This window comes from Palaemon carinicauda, chromosome 11 (genome assembly GCF_036898095.1).
Source record: "Palaemon carinicauda isolate YSFRI2023 chromosome 11, ASM3689809v2, whole genome shotgun sequence".
Taxonomy (NCBI): Eukaryota; Metazoa; Arthropoda; class Malacostraca; order Decapoda; family Palaemonidae; genus Palaemon; species Palaemon carinicauda.
The window spans coordinates 136,289,647-136,304,240 of NC_090735.1; the positions used below are offsets into that span (position 1 = coordinate 136,289,647).

At 45.0% G+C, this 14,594-nt stretch overlaps 1 protein-coding gene across 2 annotated transcripts in view; it reads right to left on the reverse strand.

The window, feature by feature from the left end:
* Positions 1 to 14,594, reverse strand: part of LOC137650224 (neuromodulin-like) — a 57,658-nt gene that overhangs the window by 13,253 nt on the left and 29,811 nt on the right. For both annotated transcript variants that reach the window (XM_068383471.1, XM_068383470.1), the window contains exons 2-3: positions 12,338 to 12,512; positions 11,114 to 11,320 (exon numbers count right to left, since the gene is read on the reverse strand). In XM_068383471.1, coding sequence (XP_068239572.1) covers positions 11,169 to 11,320; positions 12,338 to 12,512 — 327 coding nt within the window. In that variant the 3' untranslated portion in view covers positions 11,114 to 11,168. The remainder of the gene's footprint in view (positions 1 to 11,113; positions 11,321 to 12,337; positions 12,513 to 14,594) is intronic.

The following is a 14,594-nucleotide window of genomic DNA, read 5'->3' on the forward strand; positions in this document are numbered from 1 at the left end:
GTAGGAGCTGGAACCTGTGGACGCGATGGCGCGTAGGCGAGGGTTGACGAGAGGGCGAGTTCCGAGGGCGCGCAGGTGAAGGATGAGGCTTCCTTCCTACGCCCAGATCCGAAGATCGTGGGCACGCAGGCGAGCGATGGCGCGTAGTTACGCACTGGCGCGCAAGGGAAGTTCGCTGGCGAACTGGAGATCGTGAGTGCGTATCAGGATCAGGGCGCGCAGACGTGCGCTGGCGAGGAGTTCGCTGACGCGCAGGAGAGCCCTTGCGAGCAGGAGAGTGCTGGCAAGCAGGAGAGCGCTGACATGTCAACTCTGCCATAGGAGATCGCTGGCGCGTTGTTTCCGGCACAGGATGACACTCAGCTACAGCAGGAACAGGAAAAGGCTTGTGCGTGCAGGAGATCGTGGGCGCACAGGTAAAACCTGACACTTAAGGGACTTGCTCACATTGTGAGACAAGCCCTTCTGCCCCGAAGGGTCCGGTGCCCGTTGGATAACGGGGTGCAAGGGCGCCCACTGCGTATCAGCTGCCACGAATGGTGAAGGAGGGTCAGCAGGTCTGGCAGGCGTAGGAGATCGCGAACGATCTGCAGAGAGGTCCAGAGATGCAGCTGCAACGGTCAACTCACGACAAGGAGGATCCTCAGCGGGGGACGGCAAGGGCGAGGAGCTGAAGAGGCGCCTCCCAACTCCCTTGTGGGGAGAAGGAAGACCTCTACGGCGAAAAGGAGGGCGAGCCTTGCGACGGATACGTCCTCTGGGAGCAGGAACACCATCGTCGGTCCTCTGAAGAGGAGTCTCTGTCAGTGAACTCCCCCGAGGGGGAGAATCACCTGCAGGAGAGACCGTTGGACTCAGCTCCTCCCTCGAAGGATGTTCGGAGGGAGGAACTGAGCCTTCAGCAACATCAGCACCCAAGGCAGGGGTTTGACCCGTCCCGTCGGAAGCCTCTGCCACAACAATGTCGACGATAGACATGGGGTCAACCTCCGCTATCACCGGCGACTGTTTGACAGCTGCACCCAACTGGATCAAGTCAAACAGGGCTTCCCTGGAGGGCGAACCCTCAAGCCCCAAGGAAGCCCAAAGCTGCAATAAATCATCATTATAAACAGAAACAGATAAATCTTCCCCCAGAGGAGGAGGAGGAGCTGCCTCGCTATGGGAGGCAACTCCCTCTCCCGAACCCCGAGGTCGGTCAACAAAAGAACGGCCTACGCTACCACTCGACGACCTCTCACAAGAGACCGATCGAGCGGGAGCTTCGGAGGAGGTTCGGGCAATGGAAGAAGAGTCCTTGGAATTTTCCTTCTTCAAGGAAACCCTTGAAGGAGAAAGATCCCGCTTAGACTTCTTCTTCCCTCGCCGGGAAAACCTCTCCCACTGGGAGGTAGACCACTCCCTGCACACTTTATCCTTATCACACCGTTGACCTCTGCAGAACGGACACAAGGTGTGAGGGTCCGTCTCGACCGCCGACATATAAGTCCCACAAGGGCGGTCGGGTAAACCAGGGCATTTCCGCATGATAAGGAGAGAGGCCAACTTTCAAACACACAAACTGAAAGAGAAAGCAAAAAGATTAAGGCTGTCAATGCGAGGGTGAGAGCAGACACGTCTGACCATCACCCGAGCCAAAAGAGAAGTGAATCAGTTCACCGGTGTGTGAGGGGGGAGGGGTAGCTAGCTACCCCTCCCCTACCCTCCGCTAACTACCGAGGGGGTAGTTAACCCTCGGTAAAAATCTAATGGCTCGTCATTCAGCTACGCCGAAAGTAATACCCTATTTAAATAGCGTGGTTTGTATTTCGGTTACGGAACAATTGACTTTTAACATCTCTACTATGATGATCCGGATATATTCCTGTCCTGTAAGAGCAATACAGAAATATCTAAAGAGAAGTACTCGTTGTCAACTGAAAATCTCCAATCTGTTCTTGAGCACAGGACGTCCCAAAAAGATCTCAAAGAACATCATCACCTTTTGGTTAGGTGAAGTTATCCTCAGAGCCTTATAAGTCTTCAAGGGAAGCTTTTGGTTACGTGAAGTTATCCTTAGAGTCTATAAGTCCTCGAAAGAAGTGCCAACAGTCCCCTTTCCCTCCACCCTCAGGAACTTACAATATCCGTGGTCTTGCTGCAACCTTAGCTTTCCACAAGAACCACTCACTGACTCAAGTCCTTAGTGCAGGTGTCTGAAAGAGACAGACTCCCTTAACAGCTCACTATTTAAAGGACTGTACCCAATGATTGCTGAATACCTTTTCTATGAGGCCTATTGTTGCTACACATCAAAATTTAGGCCAAAACTCTTGCATGTCCATTCGTAAAAAAAGAAGTATAAATTAGTTATTGCTTCACATTCGTGATACCTCGTAACCAGTTGAGTTGTAATTGTAAGTACCGAACTTGTATATCTTCATCAAGATACAAGCATCATTGTATACAGTTTTTACATTAAGACAAGTATCATTATTCATATCTTACAAAATTATTATTTTCCAACAAGTAAGAATACTTTCTGTCCCGGTAGATAAGTATTATTAATAGATATAGTAAATAGAATAGAGTTAATAATTTCCTATTTGAAGAACTGGGGTAACTACCCCTTCCTCTTTGATGAGGAGAGGGTAAAAATTTTGTTTTAATTGAGAGTATCAAGCTGGCAAAACACCACAGACAAACTTAGAGGAGAAAAAATACACCCGCATAACAGAATTTCTTGTTTTTAAGTGGTTAGAAGTACCCCTCTCAACTGGCATGCATATTGCATCCATTACCCTTACAGGTTTAGTCAGTGTTAACACAGTGCAAATGTGCAAGAAATTGTTCTTTGGGTACTATTGCCTTTGCTTCTACACCAAGATAAGACTCCATAACTGTGTGAATCTGAAGCCTTTCCACACAATTTGACTCCTTCACCACAATTGAAGAAAGACTGTCAAATGCTCTAAATACCCTCTCCCCCCCCCCCACCTACAAAAAGTGTCACCTCAATTTCAATCCAAGCAAAACAGGTATGTGGCTTCCACCCGAACAATCATCAGGCAAAGAGTAACCTAAGATCAAATAGGATGGCAAAGAACTGGAAAATCCCCGCTACCCAGTCTACTTAGGAGTCACCCTTGACATAACACTCTCCTTTAAAAAGCACACAACACATATACAAGCAAACATAAAGTAGCAAATAGGAACCATCTCAACAAACTTGCCAACACTAGCTGGGGAATGGATTCCGAGACTTTGAGACAAATTGCCCAAGCAATTTGTTACTCTACTATGGAGTACTGTACACCAGTATAGGCAAGGTCATGCCATGCACATATGGTAGACCCAGAGCTAAATAAGTCCTGTTGGATTATTACTGGCACCCTAAAAATCAATACCTACCATCCTTATATAAAATAGCCGGTATCTCACCATCCAATATCCAATGAAAAACACTAGCAAAAACTGAAAAGAATAAACAAATTAGTGAGCCCAGGCACCCACTCGACAATCATCAAGGAGCAAGGTGAAGACTGAAACCCTGCAAAAGATTTGGAACAGTAGATGGACTAGAACCAATCCGGGAAGCTGCTCACAGGCCAGAGAAATGATGGGAAAGTCCTTGATGGCCATCCGGTGCTGCCCAGTGGAGCAACCTTCACCAGGAAGGACTGGGAAACATTAAAGAGAGCAAGGGTGAAAGTGGGCAAAACTGGAGATAACCGCCTCAAATGGGGATTAACCATCAACCCTAAATGTCCTCTTGGTAAGGGTAGAAGAGACTCTTTAGCTAAGGTAAGCAGCTCTTCTAGGAGAAGGACACTCCAAAATCAAACCATTGTTCTCTAGTCTTGGGTAGTGCCATAGCTTCTGTACCATGGCCATCAACTGTCTTTGGGTAGAGTTCTCTTGCTTGAGGGTACACTCTGGCACACTATCTAATTTTTCTTCCTCTTGTTTTGTTAAAGTTTTTATAGCTTATTTAGGAAATATTTATTGTAATGTTATTGTTCTTATTATATTTTACTTTTCTTTATTTCCTTTTCTCACTGAGCTATTTTCCATGTTGGATCCCCTGGGCTTATAGCATCCTGCTTTTCCAACTAGGGTTGTAGCTTAACAAATAATAATAATAATAATAATAATAATAATAATAATAATAATAATAATAATAATAATAATAATAATATGTTATTTTCATTAGTAAAATAAATTTTTGAATATACTTACCCGGTGATCATATAGCTGTCAGCTCTGCTGCCCGACAGAAAAACCTAAGGACAAAATACGCCCGCGATCGCTATACAGGTGGGGGTGTACATCAACAGCGCCATCTGTCGAGCAGGTACTAAGTACTCCAATGTCAACAAAGAACCAATTTTCTCCTCGGTCCACTGGGTCTCTATTGGGGAGGAAGGGAGGGTCCTTTAATCTATGATCACCGGGTAAGTATATTCAAAAATTTATTTTACTAATGAAAATAACATTTTTCAATATTAAACTTACCCGGTGATCATATAGCTGATTCACACCAAGGGGGGTGGGTAGAGACCAGCATTATATGTTAACATTAAGAGCTAAGTATTTTGTATTTCATTTTAGCAGTTATTCAAAATAACAAACATAAAATTAATAAGTACCTGGTAAGGAAGTCGACTTGAACAATTACTCTGCCTTTTTAAGTACGTCTTCCTTACTGAGCCTCGCGATCCTCATAGGATGCTGAGCGACTCCTAGGAGCTGAAGTATGAAGGGTTGCAACCCATACTAAAGGACCTCATCAAAACCTCTAATCTAGGCGCTTCTCAAGAAAAGAATTTGACCACCCGCCAAATCAACCAGGATGCGAAAGGCTTCTTAGCCTTCCGTACAACCCAAAAAACAACAATAAAAGATTAAAAAGGTTATGGGATTAGGGGAATGTAGTGGTTGAGCCCTCACCCACTACTGCACTCGCTGCTACGAATGGTCCCAGGGTGTAGCAGTTCTCGTAAAGAGACTGGACATCTTTAAGGTAAAATGACGCGAACACTGACTTGCTTCTCCAATAGGTTGCATCCATTACACTCTGCAGAGATCTGTTTTGTTTGAAGGATACTGAAGTTGCGACAGCTCTAACTTCATGTGTCCTTACCTTCAGCAAAGCAAGGTCTTCCTCATTCAGATGGGAATGAGCTTCTCGAATCAAAAGTCTGATATAATAAGAAACTGCATTCTTCGACATAGGTAAAGAAGGTTTCTTAATAGCGCACCATAAAGCTTCCGACTGTCCTCTTAATGGTTTGGTACGTCTCAAATAGTACTTAAGAGCTCTTACAGGGCATAGGACTCTTTCTTGTTCATTTCCAACCAAATTAGACAGGCTTGGAATATCGAACGATTTGGGCCAAGGACGAGAAGGAAGTTCGTTTTTGGCTAAAAAACCAAGCTGTAAGGAACATGTAGCCATTTCAGATGTAAATCCAATGTTCCTGCTGAAGGCGTGTATCTCACTGACTCTTTTAGCTGTTGCCAAGCAGACGAGGAAAAGGGTCTTCAAAGTGAGATCTTTAAAAGAGGCTGATTGAAGTGGTTCGAACCTTTCTGACATAAGGAATCTTAGTACCACGTCTAAGTTCCAACCTGGTGTGGCCAACCGACGCTCCTTCGAGGTCTCAAAAGACTTAAGGAGGTCCTGTAGATCTTTGTTGTTGGAAAGATCTAAGCCTCTGTGACGGAAGACTGCTGCCAACATGCTTCTGTAACCCTTGATCGTGGGAGCTGAAAGAGATCTTTCCTTCCTTAGGTATAAAAGGAAGTCAGCTATCTGAGTTACAGAGGTACTGGTTGAGGATACTGAGACCGACTTGCACCAGCTTCGGAAGACTTCCCACTTCGACTGGTAGACTTTAAGAGTGGATGTCCTCCTTGCTCTAGCAATCGCTCTGGCTGCCTCCTTCGAAAAGCCTCTAGCTCTCGAGAGTCTTTCGATAGTCTGAAGGCAGTCAGACGAAGAGCGTGGAGGCTTGGGTGTAACTTCTTTACGTGCGGCTGACGCAGAAGGTCCACTCTTAGAGGAAGTGTTCTGGGAACGTCTACTAGCCATTGCAGTACCTCGGTGAACCATTCTCTCGCGGGCCAGAGGGGAGCAACCAACGTCAACCTTGTCCTTTCGTGAGAGGCGAACTTCTGCAGTACTCTGTTGACAATCTTGAACGGGGGGAATGCATAAAGGTCTAGATGGGACCAATCCAGAAGAAAGGCATCTATGTGAACTGCTGCTGGGTCCGGGATCGGTGAGCAATAAACTGGGAGCCTCTTGGTCATCGAGGTTGCAAACAGATCTATGGTAGGCTGACCCCACAAGGCCCATAGTCTCTTGCATACATTCTTGTGAAGGGTCCACTCTGTTGGGATGATTTGACCCTTCCGGCTGAGGCGGTCTGCCATGACATTCATGCTGCCTTGAATGAACCTCGTTACTAGCGAAATGTTTCGATCTCTTGACCAGGTGAGGAGGTCCCTTGCGATCTCGTACAACGTCATCGAATGAGTCCCTCCTTGCTTGGAGATGTACGCCAAGGCTGTGGTGTTGTCGGAGTTCACCTCCACCACCTTGCCTAGAAGGAGGGACTTGAAGCTTCTCAAGGCCAGATGAACTGCCAGTAGCTCCTTGCAGTTGATGTGTAACGATCTTTGATCCGCATTCCACGTGCCCGAGCATTCCCGACCGTCCAATGTCGCACCCCAGCCCGTGTCCGATGCGTCCGAGAAGAGAATGTGGTTGGGGGTCTGAACAGCCAGTGGCAGACCCTCTCTGAGGAGAATGTTGTCCTTCCACCAAGTCAGTGAAGACTTCATCTTCTCGGAAATAGGAATCGAGACCGCTTCTAGCGTCTTGTCCTTTCTCCAGTGAACAGCTAGGTGAAATTGAAGGGGTCGGAGGTGGAGTCTCCTTAACGCGATGAACTGTTCCAGTGATGAAAGCGTCCCTATCAGACTCATCCACTGTCTGACTGAACATCGGTCCTTCTTCAGCATGTTCTGGATGCATTCTTGGGCTTGACTGATTCTGGGGGCCGACGGAAAAACCCGAAAAGCTTGACTCTGAATCTCCATACCTAGGTACACTATAGTTTGGGATGGGACGAGTTGGGACTTTTCCATATTGACCAGGAGACCCAATTCCTTGGTCAGATCTAGAGTCCACTTTAGATTCTCCAGACAGCGACGACTTGACGAAGCTCTTAGAAGCCAGTCGTCCAAATAGAGGGAGGCTCTGATGTCTGCTAAATGCAGGAATTTGGCAATATTCCTCATCAGTTTCGTAAAAACAAGAGGTGCCGTGCTTAGGCCAAAGCACAGGGCTTGAAACTGGTATACCACCTTCCCGAAAACGAACCTTAGAAAAGGTTGGGAATCTGGGTGGATGGGGACGTGAAAGTAAGCGTCCTTTAGGTCCAACGAGACCATCCAGTCTTCCTCCCTGACCGATGCTAGAACCGACTTTGTCGTCTCCATGGCGAACGTCTGCTTTGTGACAAAGACATTCAGGGCACTGACGTCTAGCACCGGCCTCCACCCGCCTGTCTTCTTCGCCACTAAGAAGAGACGGTTGTAGAAGCCCGGGGATTGATGGTCCCGGACTTTGACTACCGCTCCCTTTTGTAGTAAGAGAGACACCTCTTGCTGCAAAGCTAGTCTCTTGTCCTCCTCTCTGTACCTGGGAGAGAGGTCGATGGGAGTTGTTGCTAGAGGGGGATTGCGCAAGAATGGAATCTTGTACCCCTCTCTGAGTAACTTCACAGATTGTGCGTCTGTGCCCCTGTTCTCCCAGGCCTGCCAGTAGTTCTTGAGCCTGGCTCCCACTGCTGTCTGAAGAAGGTGGCAGTCAGACTCTGCCTTTAAAGGACTTGGAACCCTTCTTCTTGCTCCCGCGTTGACCTTCGGCACGAGCACTTCCTCTGCTGGCGGCTCTGCCACGAAAGGGCGGAATGAATCTTGACGCTGGAGTGTCCAACCTGGGTCTAGGCACAGAGGGCAAAGGGGTGGCTTTGCGTGCGGATGACGCAACCAGGTCATGAGTGTCTTTCTGGATCAAGGAGGCGGCAATCTCCTTGATCAACTCCTCAGGGAAGAGGCACTTCGAGAGAGGAGCAAACATAAGCTCCGACTTTTGACATGGGGTGACTCCAGCTGACAAGAAGGAGCAAAGGTGATCCCGCTTCTTGAGGACCCCGGACACGAAAGAAGCCGCAAGCTCACTAGAACCATCCCGTATGGCTTTGTCCATGCAGGACATAATGAGCATGGAAGTTTCCTTATCAGAAGGGGAGGTCTTCCTGCTCAACGCTCCCAAACACCAGTCCAAGAAGTTAAAGACTTCGAATGCTCTGAATACTCCTTTCATAAGATGGTCCATATCCGAAGGAGTCCAGCAAATCTTGGAGCGTCTCATAGCCAGCCTGCGGGGAGAGTCTACCAGACTTGAGAAGTCGCCCTGGGCAGAGGCAGGAACTCCTAAGCCGAGAACTTCTCCCGTGGCATACCAGACGCTAGATCTGGAAGCAAGCTTGGCCGGGGGAAACATGAAGGTTGTCTTCCCAAGTTGCTTTTTGGACTGCAACCACTCTCCCAGTACCCTTAAAGCTCTCTTGGACGAGCGAGCGAGTACGAGCTTCGTAAAGGCAGGTGCTGCTGACTGCATGCCTAAAGCGAACTCAGAGGGAGGCGAGCGTGGTGCTGCAGACACAAACTGATCCGGATATAAATCCTTGAACAGCGCAAGCACTTTCCTAAAGTCTAAGGAGGGAGGCGTGGTCTTGGGTTCGTCGATGTCCGAGTGTTGGTCGTCAAGATGTGCAGCGTCGTCATCATCAGAGAGTCCATCGTCTGAATGTTGAGGAGGAAGCGGCAAAGGAGTAGGTAAAAGCTGGTCGGCTGAGTCCGGCAGCACGGGTGCATGCGTGGCTGCACTGGACCCAGCGTCATGGAACTGTTGGTCAGTCTGAGAACTGGCAACAACCATAGCTGAGTGGGGACGCAAAGCGTCTACTCCTGACTGTGGTCGGTTAGCGGAGACCACCGTGGGTTGCGGAGGCTGACGCACCGCGTCAAAACACGGCAACTTAACTCCACCCTCCTGTTGTGGTAGCACACGAACGTCAACGGAGGGTTCCGTGCGTCGGTGAACGTCAACATGCGTCTGGCAGGGTCGACTGCGCATGGGTGGTGGAGCTCTCACAGCTGGAGTGCGGGAGCAGGCAGCCTCAGCATCTACTGGGCGCACAACCGTGGTTGGTTGTAGGCTAACGGGTGCAGCGTCAACCTTCTCCGCACGATACTCCTGCATGAAGGAAGCTAACTGAGTCTGCATAGACTGTAGCAAAGACCACTTAGGGTCTACAGCAGCCGGTGCGGCAACAGACGGAGTTACTGCCTGTTGCGGTACCACTTTGCCTCTCTTAGGAGGTGTGCAGTCGGAGGAGGACTGCAGCGAGTCCGAACTGACCCAGTGGCTACACCTGGGCCGTTGGACTTGCTCGGAAGGGACCTTGCGTTTAAGAGGCCGTGAGACCTTGGTCCATCGTTTCTGGCGTGAAACCTCTTCCGCAGACGAGGAATGAACGGGCTCACTCGTCTTCTTGTGGGTGGGGCGATCTAGGCAAGATACGTCCGAAACCACGGAGGGAACGTCTGTCCGCTGATTAAAGCCTGTCGAACCCTTTGGTCGTACGACATTGCTTCTCCCCTGGGCTTGGGAGCTTGCAAGAGGTCCCAGACTGGGAGGACGACAGGCACGAACAGACGCACCCTCATGCGTAACACTGACACTTTTCACTGCACTAACACTCACTTCACTTCCCACTGCACTTTTACCCTTCAACTCCCTGACGTCAGCCATGAGTTGATTGCGGTCATTCGCCAATGACTCGACTCTCTCACCCAGAGCCTGGATGGCACGCATCATATCTGCCATCAAAGGTTGATGAGAGCTAGCAGGGGGGTCGGGAGCAACCACTACAGGGGAAGGAATAGGTTGTGGGGCATGGGGAGAGGAAAAATCAACTGAGCGAGACGAACTCCTCCTGACTCTATCTCTCTCTAGCCTACGTGCATATTTCTGGAATTCTTGAAAATCGAATTCCGAAAGCCCAACGCATTCCTCACATCGATCTTCCAATTGACAGGCTTTACCCCTACAATTGGAACAAATGGTGTGCGGATCGATAGAGGCCTTCGGAAGACGCCTTGAACAGTCCCTAGCGCTACACTTCCTGTACTTGGGGACTTGAGAAGGGTCAGACATCTTGAATTAGTCAAAGGGGGAATTCAAAATCTATCCAAGTCGTCAACAAATAATCCAAAATTCAATAAAAGAATGCAAGGAAGTATTGAAAATAACCTCTGCACAGCGAAAGCTAATAACCAGAAATGAATACTTCACCAAATAACGTGAAAATCAATCCAGAAAACAACAGCGTATTTAGTAGGTCTTGCCGGTGGCACGACAGAGAGAAAATTGGTTCTTTGTTGACATTGGAGTACTTAGTACCTGCTCGACAGATGGCGCTGTTGATGTACACCCCCACCTGTATAGCGATCGCGGGCATATTTTGTCCTTAGGTTTTTCTGTCGGGCAGCAGAGCTGACAGCTATATGATCACCGGGTAAGTTTAATATTGAAAAAATAACAATAATAATAATAATAATACAGGACAACAGCACATACAATGAAACACATCCTACGAGGGTACCCACTGGGCCCTCATTGGTCAGATCAAGACCTCAGAGAGGCAAATAACAACGCCCTCTTGTGAGTTTGACCTTAGTGTGATAAAATATGATCAGGTAGCTCTCTTGATTAATTTCCAATGATTAGTCAATTTGGTCTGTAGGCTGTGATAAAGGTATTGTATTAATCTAAGGTATTTGATTAAAGTGGTAATTTCATCTGCATATTGTAAGGCGATTGGGCTTTCATAAATCAGGTTACATTCACTGAAGGGGGAGTTTCTTTTGGACTGATTCAGAGAAAGGAACGTGTATTCAAGATCGATTTTAAAGGGTAAAGTGTAGTTATATGTCTTTTACTTTATATATCAATACGACTCAAGAATACTATGACTTGACAGGAATCACTTACCATCAGGTAAACATTTTGTACCAAAGAGAGCTCAGAGATTGCTCCGTCCCCCCTCTCACTCATCCTTTTCTCCATCATTTTCCTCTTCGTCATTTGCCTTTTCATCCTTCTTTGCTTTATCTCCTTTCTTCTCTTCTTCCTTGGCTTCGGGTTCATCCTCAGCTTCTGCCTCCTTGGCTTTCTTTGGAGGTCGCCCTCTTCGTCCAGCTGCAGATAGCAAATGATGTTAGATACAATGACCAATTTAACAATCAAAGTGATAATAATGAAACCCTGACATTTCCCATATAAAGAATTAAAGACTGTGGCTTAACGATTGATTTCCATTAAACTTTCAGGCATCACATTACATTAAGAATACAGATTAGCTACAAACAAGCAAAATATTTCAGATTAACATCAAGTACCCTGTACCCAATCTCCTGATAAAAGTACTTATTTGTATAGCGTCTTGGTGTAGATTAAGGATAACTAGATACTTAAGGATTCTTATGAATTAATCGAAAGAATTATATTAGTGAAATACATGTGCCAAAGCTTTTCAGGACACAAAATATACGGAAGTGTATAATGAAGATACCTCTACAATAGTATGTTGTTATGGTTTTGCAATGAAGGGCAACCTAATTAGATACTCAATCTCTGTTGATACCAAATGAGTGGAAGTAACTGAACAGTGTTTTCAAGGAAGCTTCCTGCATATGGAGCAACAGGAATATAGATGTGAAAAATATTGCAATAGTCTCATTGGATGTAATCAATGTTTAAAAAGTATTTTATCTCAAACGAAAGGGAATCATTCTTTAAATATAGTTAAGAACTGAATGTATTTTACCAAAGAAGCTGGAGGGAGAAAACACAGTAAAAAGTATCTTTATCAGTTGCGAAGTTTAATTACCTATTTAGTCAATTACTATATTTTGAGAATTTTGAAGGACTGCAGAGGTACCAGACAGTGAGATAGTATAATTAGCCACTGCGAATCATTAACAAAACAATTGCATAATACTTTAAGGGAAAAAAATAATCACCAATTCCCACTCCCCCCCATGGCATTCATGACTGAGTTTTAAGATTTTTTTAGGGGGCATGGGAAATCAAAAAGATTAATTCATGTCCTCAAGTTTTTGTGTTTTATTTTGTTTGTGTTTGAGAAAACTAGATCAAATATTCAAAATAACTGAGGTAAAAGAAGTACAGTAATTCGAGGCTATAACAACTCACATCCTGGTGTGGTAGCCTTCCTTTCCTTCTTGACTGGAGGAGTGTAAGCGTCCCCCCGGATGGCCGCCCGGGTTCGCCTTCTGCCGGGAGTTTCCTTGTCTTCGAAGCCCATCTCCTTCAGGAGGGCCTCTCCTTCGGCAGTGGCTCTTGAAACATTGCTGGTCCGGTTCTTTTTCTGTGGAAAGAAAGATGTATATTAATCATTTGTTTTTTAATACTGTGATTACTTTCATAGGGAATCTCAGAAGTGAAATTTCGTTATATATTTGCAAAGTGGTTAAAAAGGGAGCCATTTAAATTTAGAAAAATAGTCGTGTTAAAGATGATAAAATGAAAAGCCGTCCAACTCTTAAAAGATGTGATTTAATGGAGACATCCTGTTAGTCACGCGATGAAGGACAGAAGTTCATTGTAACCCATTTAAGCATTTTCCATATCATGGTCAAAGGATGCACAGAGGAAAAAAAAAAAAAAAAATAGCTATTAATCTTGTGATGATCATGTAATGCAAGCTCTATTCCAAGGAACAGAAAAGGCCTAATCTAATGTCTGCCTTTTAATGAAGAAGCTTTTTTTTGGCAGATCTATCATATAACTGGGAAGACTTTTTAGGCTATCTCTAGTTAACGTTTCTACAATGCTGACCTTTCTATGAAACTTTCTATACTTTGTGGATGGCCTAATACTGTTAATTGTACTTATAAATCCAAATTAGCCAATAGTATATTATTATTTTCACATGCTTTTCTATCTGATAGTATTTTTGGTGGTTACTTCAGCCTTTTTCAAAAATCTAGGTTCACTTGTATGTTTACCAATACAACATTCCAGGATTTACATACATCTTATTTTAGCGACACAGCCTATTTGTATATTTAAAATTTATCACCAAATCTAGTCTATGTAGACTAGATTTGGTGATAAAACAATTGACGTGCCATCATTTTCTGAGAGAGAGAGAGAGAGAGAGAGAGAGAGAGAGAGAGAGAGAGAGAGAGAGAGAGAGAGAGAGAGAGAGAGAGAGAGAGAGAGAGAGAGAGTGGTTTCAGGCAATTGACATTATTGATAAGTCACTTCCGGAAGGATTCAGTAATATCAAATATTCTGCACTTGGTTTTCTTCAAGTGATTGCAAAGATGTTAAGACTATAAAACGTACGTTTATTCCACAAATACCTTATCATTTAGTTGGAACAGCAGAATGCTACGAGCCCAGGGGCTCCAACAGGGAAAATAGCCCAGTGAGGAAAGGAAACAAGGAAAAATAAAATATTTTAAGAACAGTAACATTAAAATACCTGTCTTCAGTATATAAACTCCTCCATTTTCATTGATAAATCATGAATTCCTTATTATTTTCATGGCTAAATTCAAAATTCTCAATTCACCGATAGTCACTCTCCTCGGGGAGAGGTATCGAAGGCCTATTTGAGATCCCACTATGGCCCACTGCATGACTTTCAAGTTTTATATTCTGTTCATTAAACAACTTTAATTCGTTTGTGAGTAAAGGAGCATTGGGTGGTACTTGAGCACCATGTTTTTCCATACGGTTTAAATAAAACCTCTTTCTTAACGTCTCTCTCTCTCTCTCTCTCTCTCTCTCTCTCTCTCTCTCTCTACTCTATATATATATATATATATATATATATAGTGTGTGTGTGTGTGTGTGTGTGTGTGAGTGTGTGTGTGTTTCATGTGTTTAGTCACGACACTCTCAATCAGTTTTATTCAGTCAATTAACGAAGAGCTTTGTGTTAATCTTAATGTTTCAATTAACAAAGTTTTGAAATTAAAAAGAAAATCTTTCTTGAAATATTTTGAAATCTTAAGAATTTGTCTTGGTTTATTAGACAGGTTTACACCTATATGAATATGGGCAAGGTATATTAGGTGTGTTTGTCTTGATCCCCGTCAATGAGAAAGATGAAAATATTATACAATCTAGACCAAGTAATCTTTATCATCTATTCTATCCACAGGCTTTGCATATGCTCGACTTTACTCCCTAAATCCTTTGATGCACTTGGTGGGAATAGTACTGTGGCCACCGGCTTTGAAGGTAAGCCAGAGTTAATCTATTTTTTAACCTACTCCGTATTATTTCTTATGTATGATCATGAACATGTGTGTGTGTGTATATACTCTGTACTATGTAAAACACTGGCAAGTCTAAGACTGGCAGCGTGTGTGTGTGAGTAAAGGGAAGATGTTGTCTGGTTGACATAGCATTTGTAATTGATATAAGCGATCAGTCT